Source organism: Phocoena phocoena, chromosome 4 (assembly GCF_963924675.1).
Source record: "Phocoena phocoena chromosome 4, mPhoPho1.1, whole genome shotgun sequence".
NCBI lineage: Eukaryota > Metazoa > Chordata > Mammalia > Artiodactyla > Phocoenidae > Phocoena > Phocoena phocoena.
The window spans coordinates 80,532,336-80,547,141 of NC_089222.1; the positions used below are offsets into that span (position 1 = coordinate 80,532,336).

Here is a 14,806-nt window from a genome sequence, read left to right on the forward strand (position 1 = left end):
CAAAATATACTTTAAAACAAAGGCTATAAAGAAAAAGAATGGCATTATATAATGATAAAGAGATCAATAGAAGAGAGGATATTATACTCGTTAACATATATGCACCTAGTACTGGAGCACCTAAATATATAAATCAAATATTAACAGACAAAAGGGAGAAATTGACAGTAATATAACAATAGTAGAGGACTTTAACACCCTACTTATATCTGTGGACAGATCATCCAGATAGAAAATCAATAAGGCATTAGTGGTCTTAAATGATACAATAGACCATACGTTGGACTTAATAGATACCTACAGGACATCTATCCAAAAACAGCAGAATACACATTCTTTTCAAGTGCACATGGAATATTCTCCAGGATCACATACTAGGCCATAAAACAAGTCTCAACAAATCTAAGAGAACAGAAATTATATCAAGCATATTTTCTGACCACAACAGTATGAAACTAAAAATCAATTATGGCAAGAAAAATGGGAAAAGCACACACATGTAGAGATTAAACAACATGCTACTAAAAAACCAGAGGATCGATGAAGAAATCAAACAGAAAATCAGAAAATATCTTGACAAATGAAAATGGAAACACAACCTTCCAAAAATTTATGGGATGCAGCAAAAGCAGTTCTAGAAGGGAATTTTGTAGCAATACAGGCCTTCCTCAAGAAACAAGAAAAATCTCAAATAAACAACCTAACCTACCACCTAAAGGAATTAGAAAAAGAAGAGTGAAGCCCAAAGTCAGCAGAAGGAAGGAAATAATAAAAATCAGAGAGGAAATAAATAGAGCAAAAAAAAAATTAGAAAAGATCAATGAAACCAAGAACTGGTTCTTTGAAAAGATAAACAAAATTGATAAAACTTTAGCCAGGCTAACAAGAAAAGAGAGAGGACCCAGGTAAACAAAATAAGAATCAAAAGAGGAGAAGTAACAACCAATAACACAGAGATTTACAAACTCATAACAAAGTATTACTAACAGTTATAAGCCAACTAATTGGACAACCTAGAAGAAATGGAGAAATTTCTAGAAACATACAAATTTCCAAGACTGAATGAGGAAGAAAAAGATCATCTCAACAGACAGATCACTAGTAGTGAAATTGAATTTGTGATTTAAAAAACTCCTAACAAACAAAAATCCGTGACCAGTCATCTTCACAGGGGAATTTTACCAAACTTATAAAGAAGAGCTAATAATATCTTTCTCTAATCCAAACACTTGAAGAGAATGAAACACTCCCAAATTCATTCTATGTGGCTACCACTGCCCTGATATCAAAACCAGACAAAGACACTGCAAAAAAAGATTACAGGCTGGGCTTCCATGGTGGTTCAGTAGTTGAGTGTCCACCTGCCAAAGCAGAGGACATGGGTTTGTGCCCCCATCTGGGAAGATCCCACATGCCGTGGAGTGGCTAGGCCCGTGAGCCATGGCCACTGAGCCTGCATGTCCGGAGCCTGTGCTCCACAACGGGAGAGGCCGCCACAGTGAGAGGCCCACGTACTGCAAAAAAAAAAAAGACTACAGGCCAATATCTTTGATGAATATAGATACAAAAATCCTCAACAAAATATTAGCAAACTGAATCCAACAATATATAAAACGGATTATACACCATCATCAAGTGAGATTTATTTGAGGGATGCAAGGATGGTTCAGTATTTGCAAATCAATCAATGCAATACACCACAGTAACAAAAGGAAGGAGAAGAATCACACAATCATTTCAATAGATACAGAAAAAGCATTTGACAAAATTCAAAATCCAGTCATGATAAAAACTATCATCAACATTGGTATAGAGAGAACACACCTCAGCATAATAAAGGCCATTTATGACAAACTCACAGCTTACATCATACTAAAAGGTGAAAAGCTTTCAGTCTTTACTCTAAAATAAGAAAAAGACAAGGATGCCCACTCTCACCACTTCTATTTAATGTAGTATTGGAAGTTCTAGTCACAGCAATCAGACAAGAAAAAAAATGCATCCAAATTAGAAGGGAAGAAGTAAAACTATCATTCTTTGTGTATGACATGATACTATATATAGAAAACCCAAAGTTGTGACATGATACTATATATAGAAAACCCAAAGTCTAATACCCAAAAAGGTATTAGAACTAAAAATGAATTCAGCAAAGTTGCAGGATACAAGATTAATATACAGAAATATTTTACTTTTCTATATACTAACAAAGAACTATCAGAAAGAGAAAGCAAAACAGAAAAAAATCCCATTTAAAATCCCATCAAAAAGAGTAAAATACTAAGAATAAACTTAACCAAGGAGGTGAGAGACCTATACTCTAAAAACTATAAAACATTGATGAAGGAATTTAGAAATGATACCAAGAAATAGAAAAATATCCTGTGTTTTGGATTGGAAGAATTAATATTGCTAAAATGTCCATACCACCCAAAGCAATCTACAGATTTAATTCAATCCCTAACAAAATACCCATGACATTTCAACAGAACTAGAGTAATCCTAAAATCCATATGAAACCACAAAAGACTCCAAATTGCTAAAGTAATTTGAGAAAAAAGAACAAAGCTGGATGTATCATGCTCCCTGACTTCAGACTATACTACAAAACTACAGTAATGAAAACAGCATGGTACTGGCACAAAAACAGATATAGAGATCAATGGAACAGAATAGAGAACTCAGAAACTCATACTCCTATGATCAATTAATCTATGACAAAGGAGGCAAGAATATACAATGGAGAAAATACAGTCTCTTCAATAAATGGTACTGGGAAAACGGGACAGATACATGTAAAAGAATGAAATTAGAACATTCTCTCACAACATATACAAAATAAACTCAAAATGGACTAAAGACCTAAGTATAAGACCCGAAACCATAAAATTCCTAGAAGAAAACATAGGCAGAACACTCTGACATAAATCATAGCCATATTCTTCTGGATCTGTCTCCTAAGGCAAAGGAAACAAAAGCAAAAATAAACAAATGGGACCTAATTAAACTCAAAAGCTTTTGCACAGCAAATCATTGACAAAATGAAAAGACAACCTACTGAAAGGGAGAAAATATTTGCTAGTGATGTAACTGACAAGTGGTTAATATCAAAATATATAAACAGCTCATACAACTCAATATCTAAAAAACCAAACAACCCAATTAAAAAATGGACAAAAGAGCTGAAGAGACATTTTTCCAAATAAGACATACAGATGGCCAACAGGCACATGAAAAGATGCTCAACATCACTAATCATCAGAGAAATGTAAACCACAATCAGATGTCACCTCACACCTGTCAGAATAGCTATCACCGAAAAGTCTACAAATAACAAACATTGGGAAGGATGTAGAGAAATGGGAACCCTTGTACACTGCTGGTAGAAATTAAAACTGATGCAGCCACTATGGAAAACAGGAGGTCCCTCAAGAAACTAAAAATAGAACTACCATATGATGCAGCAATTCCACTCCTGGGTATATATCCCCTTCACAAAAAAAAATGACCCCAAAACACTAAGTTGAAAAGATACATGCACCCCAATGTTCATAGCAGCATTACTTACAGTAGCCAAGAAATGGAAGCAACCCAAGAATCCATCAACAGGTGAATGGATTAAGAAGATGTGGTGTATATATACAATGGAATTTACTCAGCCATAAAAAAGGAATAAATTTCTGCCATTTGCAACCCCATAGATGGTTCTAGAGCATATTATCCTCAGTGAAATAAGCCAGACAGAGAAAGACATAGTGTATGTTATCACTTACATGTGGAATCTAAAAAATAAAACAAAGGAGCATATATAACAAAACAGAAACAACCTCACAGATATAGAAAACAAACTAGTGGATACCAATGAGGAGAGGGAAGGGGTGGGAGGGTGAGACAGGGGTACGGGATTAAGAGATACAAACTACTATGTATAAAATAGATAAGCAATGATGATATATTATACAGCACATGGACATACAGCCATTATTTTGTAATAACTTTAAATGGAGTATAATCTATTAAAAAATCACTATGCTGTATAACTGAAACTAATATAATCTTAGTTTTTAAATGTAGGGCAATAGTGATGCATAGTGTTCTCTTATAGTCCCTAAGTCGTTTAGTCTATAGTATGTCCCTCTTCCAATTCTAATACTCTTTATTTGCGATTTCTGTCTTTGGTCTTGATGTTTCCCACAAGAAGTTTCAGTATATTATTAATCTTTATCCAAAAAGTTTATGATTGTAATGACCAATTCTTTTGCCTTTTTAAGGTTTCTTATTGGTTTCTGATTTAAAATGTATTATTTACTTAACTTGTGAAGATTAAATAAGTTAAAAACATAAAGCACTTGGAACAGTTCTTGGCACATAGCACTCGATTTTTTTCTTAGTGCTTTCAGTGTCAACCTTTTACTGTGTCATTATTTTTCACTTATTTTTATGCAAACATTCTACTAATGTATAATATATACACAGAAAGGTACACAAAGGAACATCCCAAATAACCAGCACTCAGATCAAGGAACAGAATTTACCAGAACCCTAGATTGCCCATCATACTCCCTCCCAGTCTCTACTTGCCTCAAGGATAGCCACCAGCCTGATTCCTAACATATTAATTTAGTTCTGATAGGTTTTGAGCTTTATATAAATGAAATCAAAATGTAGGTATTCTTTAGTGTCTTACTTCTTTTGCTCAGGAATATCTATGTGAGATTCACCCATGTGGTTATGTGTAGCTGTACTTTCATTCTCGTTACTATATAGTATTTCACTGTGTGAACATACTACAGGTTATTCATCCATTCTATGGTTGATGGACATCTGGGTTGTTTTCAGTTCAGAGTTACTATGAATAGTGCTGCTATGAACATTCTTGCACTTGTCTCTTGGTGAAAGTCATATATGCATTTCTTACAGTAGAGCTAAGTACTCACTTTTCTTGGGTATATAGTGAGGGATGACGTTCCTGGGTTGTAGGTATTGTGTCAGCTTTAGAAGATACTATCAGTTTCCAAAGAATGGTTGCAATATATACATGCAGTATATGAAATTCTCTTTGCTTCAAATCCTTATCATCACTTAGTAATATCAATCTTTTTAACATTAGCTATTCTGGTATATCCGTAGTATCAGACTGAGATTTTAATTTGCATTTCCCTGACGACTAATCAGGTTGGACACTGTTTCATATGTTGACTGGCCATTTGAAAACCCGTTTTATCAAGTGACGGCTCACATCATTTGCTAACTTTTCTATTGGGTCGTCTTTTTCTTGTTGATTTGTAGGATTTCTTTATGTGTTCTAGATATGAGTCTTCTGTCATAAGTAGGTATTGCAAATATCTTCTCCCAATATGTGGCTTGCCTTTTCACTATCTTAATGTATTTTGGTGAACAGAGGTTCTTAATTTTAATGTGATCTAATTTCTTAATTTTCCCTTTATGGTTAGCAATTTTGTTCTATTTAATAAAATGTGTGCCTACCCAAGATCATGAAAATATTCTCTTATGTTTCCTTCTAAATTTTTGTTTCACCTTTCACATTTAGACATCTGGGATTGGTTCAGTTTATGGTGTGAACTAGGAATCAAGTCACTGTTTTCAAGATGACTATCTAATTGATTCAGCACTATTTATTGAAAAGATCATTTTTTTTCTAGTGTACTGTAGTGTCATCTTTGTCTTAAGTCAGATGATATCTACTTGTGGGTTAATTTCTGGACTCCCTATTCTGTAACAATAATCTATTTGTGTACCTTTGAGAATATACCACACTGTGTAATTACTGCAGCTTTAAAGTAAGTCTTTGTATCTCATAGTGTATACTGTTCTGTTTCTTCACATTTGCCTTGGCTACTTTTGACCCTTTCACATTTCCATATTAATTTTAGAATCAGGTTATCAATTTACACACACACACACATACACACACACATGTTGGTTTTTTTGTTTGTTTGTTTTTCCCAGTACTGCCTGGAGGTAGAAATCAGAATCAAAGTTCACTTTTGCACATGGATATCTAATTGTTTCATCAACGTTTATTGAAAAGACCTCCTTTTACCCACTGAATATAGTGGCATCTTTCTCATAAACCAAATGACTATAAATGTGGAGTGAGAAATCTGCCAGTTCAAAGGAGCCCAGAGCCATAATTATTTCCTTGAAATGCTACAGCCAAGTTATTTCCACATTTTCTTAATGCATAATCAGATCTATAGCAGGTGTCGCCATGGCTTACCACATGCCAAGTCTTTTATGTGAAATACATTAATCATCTTGTTCAAATCACCTAAATCCTAACTTTTGATAGCTTAATCTGAAAGAGGAGCATTAAAAAATCTTCCACTGTGAATAGGAATTTGTCCATTTCTCCTTGTGATTCAATCAGTTTTGCTTTATATATTGAGTCTATGCAGAGTAAATTCAAATTCATAACAGATATAACTTCTGGTGGGTTTTTCCTTTTATAACTCTTTCATGTTCTTCATTATCCCTTTTACTGTTTTCTGATTAACTTTGGTCTAATATTAACATTGTTACACCAGCTTTCTTTGGGTCAGCTTTCAGTATATTTTCCACTCCTTTATTTTCAAAGTTATAATGCTATTTTATAAATAGCAAGCTGTTTTTGCTCGGTTTTAATGAATTCAATCCCAGAATTTTTTAATAGGCAAGTTTAAGTCACTCTTATTATATATTTTGATTATTAAAATATTTGAACATTTTCCCTACACTTTACTATGCATTTTCTATTTATCGTGTTTTTTCTTTGCGCTTTCCCCCATTTCTACTGTTATTTCCTCCTTTTCCCCTTTACCAATTGTGAAATGATATATTTCTTCTCTTTTTTCCAGAGGTTACACATAAATTTTTTAACCTAGAAATTTCCACTCATAGTTTTCTAATAAAGTCTAAAGCTAATTAATATTGCTCTCTCTCCAAAAGAAAACAGAATTTTTGCATGCTTTATTCTTATTTCTTCTCAACTCCAGTACTCAGTGTGGTTCTTAAACCAGCAGTAGCAGCAGCATCTGAGAGCTTGGTAGAAATGCAAATTCTCCACCCTTTCTCAGACATAGTAAATCAGAATCTCTGGGATGGGGCCAGGAATCAGTGTTTTAACAAGCTCACCAGATGATTCTTATTCATGCAAAAGTCTGAAAAGGACTGATCTAGAGCAGAGGTCATCAGACTTTCTCTGTGAAAGGCCAGTGAGTAAATATATGAGGCTTTGTGGGCCGCACAGTCTCTTTCAGTTACTCAATTCTGCATGGCAGTGCAAAAGCAGGCAAGGACACTACGTAACAAATAAGTTTGGCTGTATTCTAATAAAACCTTTTTAGGGTCACTGGAATTTTAATTTCATATTATTTTCACAAGTCACAAAATAGTACAAATAATTTTCACATGTCGCATAATAGGTTTTCTTCATCCATTTTTAAATGTAAAAATCCTTAACTTGCAGGCCATATTAAAAAAGGCAATAGGCCAAACTGGCCTATGGACCATAGTTTGCTAATCCGGATCTAGAGTTTTAGTACTTGCTTCATTCTTTTTTTTTTTTTTTAAGTATCATTTTTAAAAACTCAACACTTTAAATTTTTAATTACATATTTTTCTCTTTTTTTGCTCATCATATTCTTAAACACTGCTTCTTCCTTTTGGGCTTATTTTTCTTCTTGTTGAAGTATGTCCTTTTGTTCTTCCTTTTCAGATTAATAGCTAACATGTATAGAAAGCTTATTTACATACTAAGCACTGGTCTAAGCATATTACATAAATGAATTTAAATTAATCTTTACAATATCCTATGAGATAGGCCTATGAAATGTCCTATCCTGTGAAAGTGTCCTTATTTCACCTTCACTGAATAACAGGTTGGCTGGTATAAGAATTCTAGATTTGAAATTATTTTCCCACAGCACTTAAAAGATAATACTACAAAATGCCCACCTGGAGTACTCCTGCTCTTAGAGGGCCTGGAATTCCATGCATAAATTGCCCCAAGCCCACTTCCAAAACCTACATGGGCCTCTTCCCAGGATTCAGACTCCTGAGGGCAGACTATATGCTGCTGTTTGTTCACCCTTAAGCCCAAGGCATAGCCAAGTGGCAGCTGTTTGCAAGGATGCGTAAACAGAAAATGGAGAAGCAAGGTGGGGCAATCATATACATGCATGACAGGCCCCTTGTGATGCTGAACAGAGCCAGAGAAAAGGGCAGGCCACTAGGCAGCCTCTCCCATTGCTGCCACATTCCAGCATGCAATCCCAAAGAGTCTAAGAATTTTAAATGTACATTTATCCTTTCAACTTTTTAGAAAGATTTATTTGTGAAAAATATAGAACGTACTTTATCTAACAGATAGTGGCTTGATTTATAATTTTTAAACATCTATGCATATATCAATAGTATATGGGCCTCTATTTGAACCTCTCTGCCCAGGGCCTCACCAATGAGGAGGTAGGCCTAACTCATGGAGGTTTTTATTGATACTTCAACCCCAGAGCTGCCAGTGGCAGGGCTCCAGATTAGGCCTTTTACCAAGTGAAGCACTTCTGAGCCCCTGCCCGGATTTCTTGTTTTAGATGTCCTGGTTCTGGTCCTCCTGCAGCTCAACGCTAAGCCCTTGTCACACCAAGAGGTAAAGCCCAAGGCCCCAGATAGGAGCACTTGGCTTAGACTGGCAGGCACTGGGCTTCAATCCTATCTGTGGGCAGGAGAAAAGTTTCTGTCTCCTTTAGTTTAAGCAGGTAACTCAGATCTCCTCCCCACCATTCAGAGTCCCTGCTTACCATCACAGGTTCCCAGCTATTTCTTTCTTTTAGGAAGAAGTCTCCACTTCTAGACTATGGAAATTTTCTTCCTTGCTTTTAAGTGTGGTTATTAATCTTTATAATATGTCTTTTATGATTTCAGCATACTTTTAACCTGTCATCTAGGCCTAAAATTAGAGCCTCTGGTTTAAAGTGTGGGTGTCAAGAATGCTTAATCTGGATTCATAAAGTGGGCCAGGAAACAAGAATCAAAACTAGAACTCAGATATGAACATCTTCTTTGCCTGTGACGCAGAATTGATCACAGCAATTAATTACATTGGGGAAACAAAAGTAATCTCGTTTTAATAAAAATCATTACAGTGTACCAACTATCTCCATGACCTTAGAGGAGTCAGCCTCTCTGGTTCTCAGTTTCCCAGCTACAATCAAGTGAGTTCAATAAGCTAATGCCTAATAGTTTCTAAAGGTCCCTTCTCTTATTAATTTTTATAGTTTCACATAATAAGGGCCTAGACCGGAGTGAATTTCTATACTCTGAGAGTGAATTTCTGAGCCTGGAAGATATTAGCATTTCAGAGATAATATCAAAAGAAATCATCCAAATCATCAAATAAAGTATATAAGAGAGCCTTGATAAATTGCAAGATAGTTTAGCAAAGAAAGATAATATTATTACATATGTTGGAATAGGCATTCAGTATTATACACTCAAGAAAGGTTTATGTGTAAAGAAGGAGTATGAATGCCTCAGTGAAAAAGAACTGATTCACTGGGAGAAACAGTGAGAAGAGGGAGGGGAGTCGTCAGTAAAGTAACCACAAAATTAAGCCGAAATATAACTTCAGCTTCAGGGGAAAAGAACAATAAGCCTCCTTACAGTGAAAAGGGCGTAAATACCTTTGAACAAATTTATCAGAAAATGTATGAGTCTATGAAGTAGCTCTACTGAGCAAGACGCTTTAAATAGCAATACTTTAAACCACAGTTGCCTCTATGTGTGTCATTTCCAAGAACTCAATAGCACGTGTGGTTATCAGGACTGTCATCTGCAAATATTCAAAAGAATTACCAACTCACCCCAAGTGAGAGTAGCCAGGGTCAGCAGTTCAGGGATGGAATCCTGACATACTATGTATTCTGGAGAATACGGGTCTGTTTGAACTTCGGCATCGCGATAATCAGTCTGAGTGCCCACAGTATACTTTGAAGGAATGGGGAGGTACTTAGTGGAAGGAGGAGGAAAAGTATATGGCTCTGCCCTAAAAGAGGAAATCATTTTAAAAATTAAAACCTGATACAATCACTTTATACCTATCAATAGGCTTTGAAACATATGTGATAAAGAGTTAAACAGTCTTTCTATATAAAATGCCCTTGTGAATCAATAAGACAGTTAAATAGCCACAGAGAAATGGGTAAAGGACAGTCCAGAAAACAAAAAGTAAAACTTCTAACAATCATATGAAAAGATAATGAACATAACTAGTAATCTAAGAGAAGTAAATTAAAACAGCAAGATGCTATTTTATTATATAACATAAGCAATGATTTAAAAGTGTGAAAGTACCTAGCATCAATGAAGTTGTGAAGAAACAGACATTCTCATAAACTATTGATGGAAATACAAATAGGTGCAACCTAACAGGTAACTTATCAATATATATCAAACCCTTAAAATACCCTTTTGCCCCAGCAATTGTACTCCTAGGAATTTATTGTAGGAAATAATTCAATGAGTGTGCAAAGATATATGCAGACATGTTTATAAAGTCTCATAAGAGTAAAAAACTTTTTTTAATGGCCAATTTTATTTTTAAAACATGGTTATACCTGGAGTCATTAGGCATCAACCTTGGACCCATTATTTTCACCCTTGTTTTTTTCATTCTGTCTATTTTTAGATACAAAAAAACTTTTTAATTCACTTAAACATATGCCCACCCTTACACATAATTTCTTAAACAATAAGTATGACAGCACATATGGTTTAATGTTTTAGTGCAGTGTTTTCTTGTGCTTTTGAGTTTGCATCCCTCAATCCTTTTTCTTCCTTATCCACTTGTAGCAGTACCTTCTCTATATACCCAATATCTAGGGTATGTATCTCAGTTGTATCCTTGAATTATATCTTCCATATTTTTTGGCACACTTATTTTCTACACTGACACAAATATAGTGTTATTTTATCATTTGACTAACGTGAAATCATACTATAAATATGTTTTTGCATCTTGCTTTTTTGACTAAACAACACTCCATGGAAACCCTTCCCAATCTACTCATGTGACTCTTTAAAAAAATATATTACAAACTTAATCACCATCAGTAGAAAAATTGTTTTTTAAAAAATGGCACATCCATAATGGAATTTATCCAGCTATTAAAAGTTACAATGTAATCTACATTTATGAATGAACAAAAATGTCTATGATCCAAAGTAAAGTAGAAAAAAGAACACTATAAAGCAGTATGTACATTAGGAATACATTTTTATGTTTTTAAAGACTGTGTTATTAGGCACATAAAAATGCCTAGATGGATACACAATAATAAAAGCAATTATTTCTGGATAGTAGGGTTATAGAGAGAATTTTTTTCATGTTTATAGTCTTCCGAATTTTCTAACTTTTTTTTAACCTGTATATATACTACTTATAAAATAAGAAAAAAATATACAACCATTTCCATTTATAATATATCATTTTGAAGAACTGGTTAAATTACACAAACAATAAATAATGGAAAAAAAGAGAGAGATTTCCATTATGAAAAAGTCAAAGGCAAGGGGAGGTGCTTATACATGAGCACAGCATGTAAAGCTTAACTCAAAGAAAAATGCATTTCAAGCCAATTAGAAAGAAGTGTCTATTTGGCATTTCGACCTGTGATGGAACAGTACTTTAAATTGTTTTTAATGCTGAATTCTAACAGGCATTGAAATCATTTTTCAGCAGTTGCTATTAATTTCTAACACATGTAGACAATATAAGTACGTACGTATAGTTTCTTAAGTTTTCAGCAGAAAGTATGCTACTATAAAAATTCTACTTGAGGAAATAACTTCAAATTAGCTTTATCATCACAGATCATGTGAATATTATAACACCGTAAGCTTGAATCAAGAGAATAAATTATTGTTTTCTAAATTAAATAATTTCACATTTGACCCATCTGATCAAATGTTCTAGGATTATGGTAAAGCCTGAGGAATCCCTCTGACTAAGCTTTCTGCTGACTTGGGACCCTTCTAGGTGGGTCTGAGGATAGGATGCAAAGGAGGAATGCTACTTTGACAAAAGTCCTATGCAACTTAATAGTACAGTTTCTTTCCCAACCAACCTGTTATTTTTCTCCAACCTATTCTTTTTCTCTCCATTTCCGTTGGTTTTAGAGGAGAGCAAAATGTGAATAAGAAAGAGTAAAAATCTCTTTCCCACCTCTGCCCAGCCTCGATCGGGACCCAATGCCAGAAAGACTCCATATCTGCTTCCTACTTGGCTTGAGCCCTGCCTTGTCCTGGATCCCATCCTCAGCCTTACTTAGTCTGGCTTTGGTATCTTTACAGAAGCCACTGCTGCTCTATTCCCTCCATCCAGGCCCCTCCTCCTCTACTACGGGCCACTACCAGGAACATGTACTGTCTGCCAAACCTACAGTCTTCTAGATTTTCCCTTCCAGCCCCAAGTGAACTGCACACAAAGAGGAGCTTCACAAAGCTAGCAAATCTTGTTTTGTTATTATGAACTCTATTGAATGTCTGTATTTTTTAAAGGCAATTTTTTAGAGCAATCTTAGGTTCATAGCAACATTGAGAAGGAGGTACAGAAACTTCCCATATACTCCCTGCCCCACACATGCATAGCCCAACACATTATCAACATGACTCACCAGAGTGGTAGCTTTGTTACAATTGATGAACCTCCACTGACACTTCACAGTCTCCCAAAGTCCACAGTTTACATTAAGGTTCACTCTTGGTGTTGTACATTATATGGGTATGGACAAATCCTTATATATCTATGTATACATGTATAATAACATGTATCCATCATTACAGTAACATACAGAGTATTTCCCCTACCCTTAAAATCCTCTGTGCTCCTGTTCATCCTTTCCCCATTCCCCCCAACCCCCTGGCAACCAATGATCTTTTTATAATCTCCATAGTTTTGCCTTTTCCAGAATGTCATATAGCTGGAATCACACAGTATGTAACCTTTTCAGATTGGCTTCCTTCTCTTAACTCTATGCATTTAAGATTCTTCCATGTCTTTTCATGACTTGATAAGCTCATTTCTTTTTAGTGCTGAATAATATTATACTGTCTCAATGTACCATAGTTTATTTATCCATTCACCTACTGAAGGACATCTTGGTTACTTCCAAGTTTTGGCAATTATGAATAAAACTGCTATATACATCTGTGAGCAGGTTCTTCTGTAGAGATAAGTTTTCAGCCTCTTTGGGTAAATACCAAGGAGCAGGATTGCCAAATCATATGGTAAGAGTATGTTTAGTCTTGTAAGAAACTGCCAGACTGTCTTCTGAAGTGGCTATAGCATTCCGCATTCCCACCAAAAATGAAAGGTCCTGCTGCTCCACATTTGGTGGTGTTAGTGTTCCAGATTTTGTCCATTCTAACAGGTGTATAGCGGAATTTCATTTTAATTTGCATTTCCCTGATGACATCATGTGGAGCATCTTTTCATATCCTTATTTGCCATCTGTATATCTTCTTTGGTGAGGTATTTGTTAAGGTCTTTGACCTTTTTTAAAATCAGGTTTTTTGTTTTCTTACTGTTGAGTTTCAGACTTCTTTGATTATTTTGGATAACAGTCCTTTATCAGATATGTCTTTTGCAAGTATTTTCTCCTAGTCTGTGACTTGTCTTCTCATTCTACTGATATTGTCTTCTGTAGAGCAGAAGTTTTAAATTTCAATGAAGTCCAGATTTTCCATTATTTCTTTAATGGATCATGACTTTGGTGTTGTATCTAAAAAGTCATCACCATACCCAAGGTCATCTAGGTTTTTTCCTATGTAATCTTTTAAGAGTTTTATGTTTTTGTATCCTACATTTAAGTCTGTGATCATTTTGAGTTAATTTTGTGAAGGGTGTAAGGCTTATGCCTAAATACATTTTTTGGCATGTAGATGTCCAATTGTTCCAGCATCATTTGTTTAAAAAGACTCCATTGTATTGTCTGTTCTTTTTGTCAAAGATTAGTTGATTATATTTATGTGGGTCTATTTCTGGGCTCTCTATTCTATTTCATTCATCTATTTGTCTATTCTTTCCATAATACCACACTTTCATGATTATGAAAGTTTTACAGTAGGTCTTGAAGTCAGGTCATGTCAGTCCTCCAACTTTGTTCTTCTCCTTCAATATTGTGCTGCTTATTCTGAGTTTTTTGCCTCTTCATATAAGCTTTAGAATCACTTTGTCAATATCCACAAAATAACTTGCAGGGATTTTGATTGAGATTACATGGACTCTGTAAATCAAATTGGGAAGAACTGACATATTGCACTATTGAGTCTTCCTATCCATGAACATGGAATATTTCTTCATTTATTTAGTTGTTCTTTGATTTCTTTCATCAAAGTTTTGCAGTTTTCCTCAAATAGATCTTGTGTATATTTTATTAAATTTATATTTAAGTATTTCATTTGTTGATGCTAATGTAAATGGCACTGTGTTTTATATTTCAAATTCCCCTTGTTCTATATAGGTATATAGGAAAGCAGCTGACTTTTGTATACTAACCTTATATCCTACAACCTTGCTATAATCACTTATTAGTTCCAGGAGAGGTTTTCTTTTTTTTTCAGTAATTTCTTTTAGATTTTCTACATAGATGAATATGTCTCCTGCTAAAAGACAGTTTTATTTCTTCCTTTCCAAACTGTATACCTTTTTTTTTTTTTTTGCGGTATGCAGGCCTCTCACTGTTGTGGCCTCTCCCATACGCGCAGGCTCAGCAGTCATGACTCACGGGCTCAGCCGCTCCGCGGCATG

The 14,806-nt window shown here is 34.9% G+C and overlaps 1 protein-coding gene across 1 annotated transcript in view; it reads right to left on the minus strand.

The window, feature by feature from the left end:
* CFAP91 (cilia and flagella associated protein 91) overlaps positions 1-14,806 on the minus strand; it is a 137,642-nt gene that overhangs the window by 97,280 nt on the left and 25,556 nt on the right. Inside the window, exon 6 of the mRNA XM_065875857.1 lies at positions 9,861-10,042. Coding sequence (XP_065731929.1) covers positions 9,861-10,042 — 182 coding nt within the window. The remainder of the gene's footprint in view (positions 1-9,860; positions 10,043-14,806) is intronic.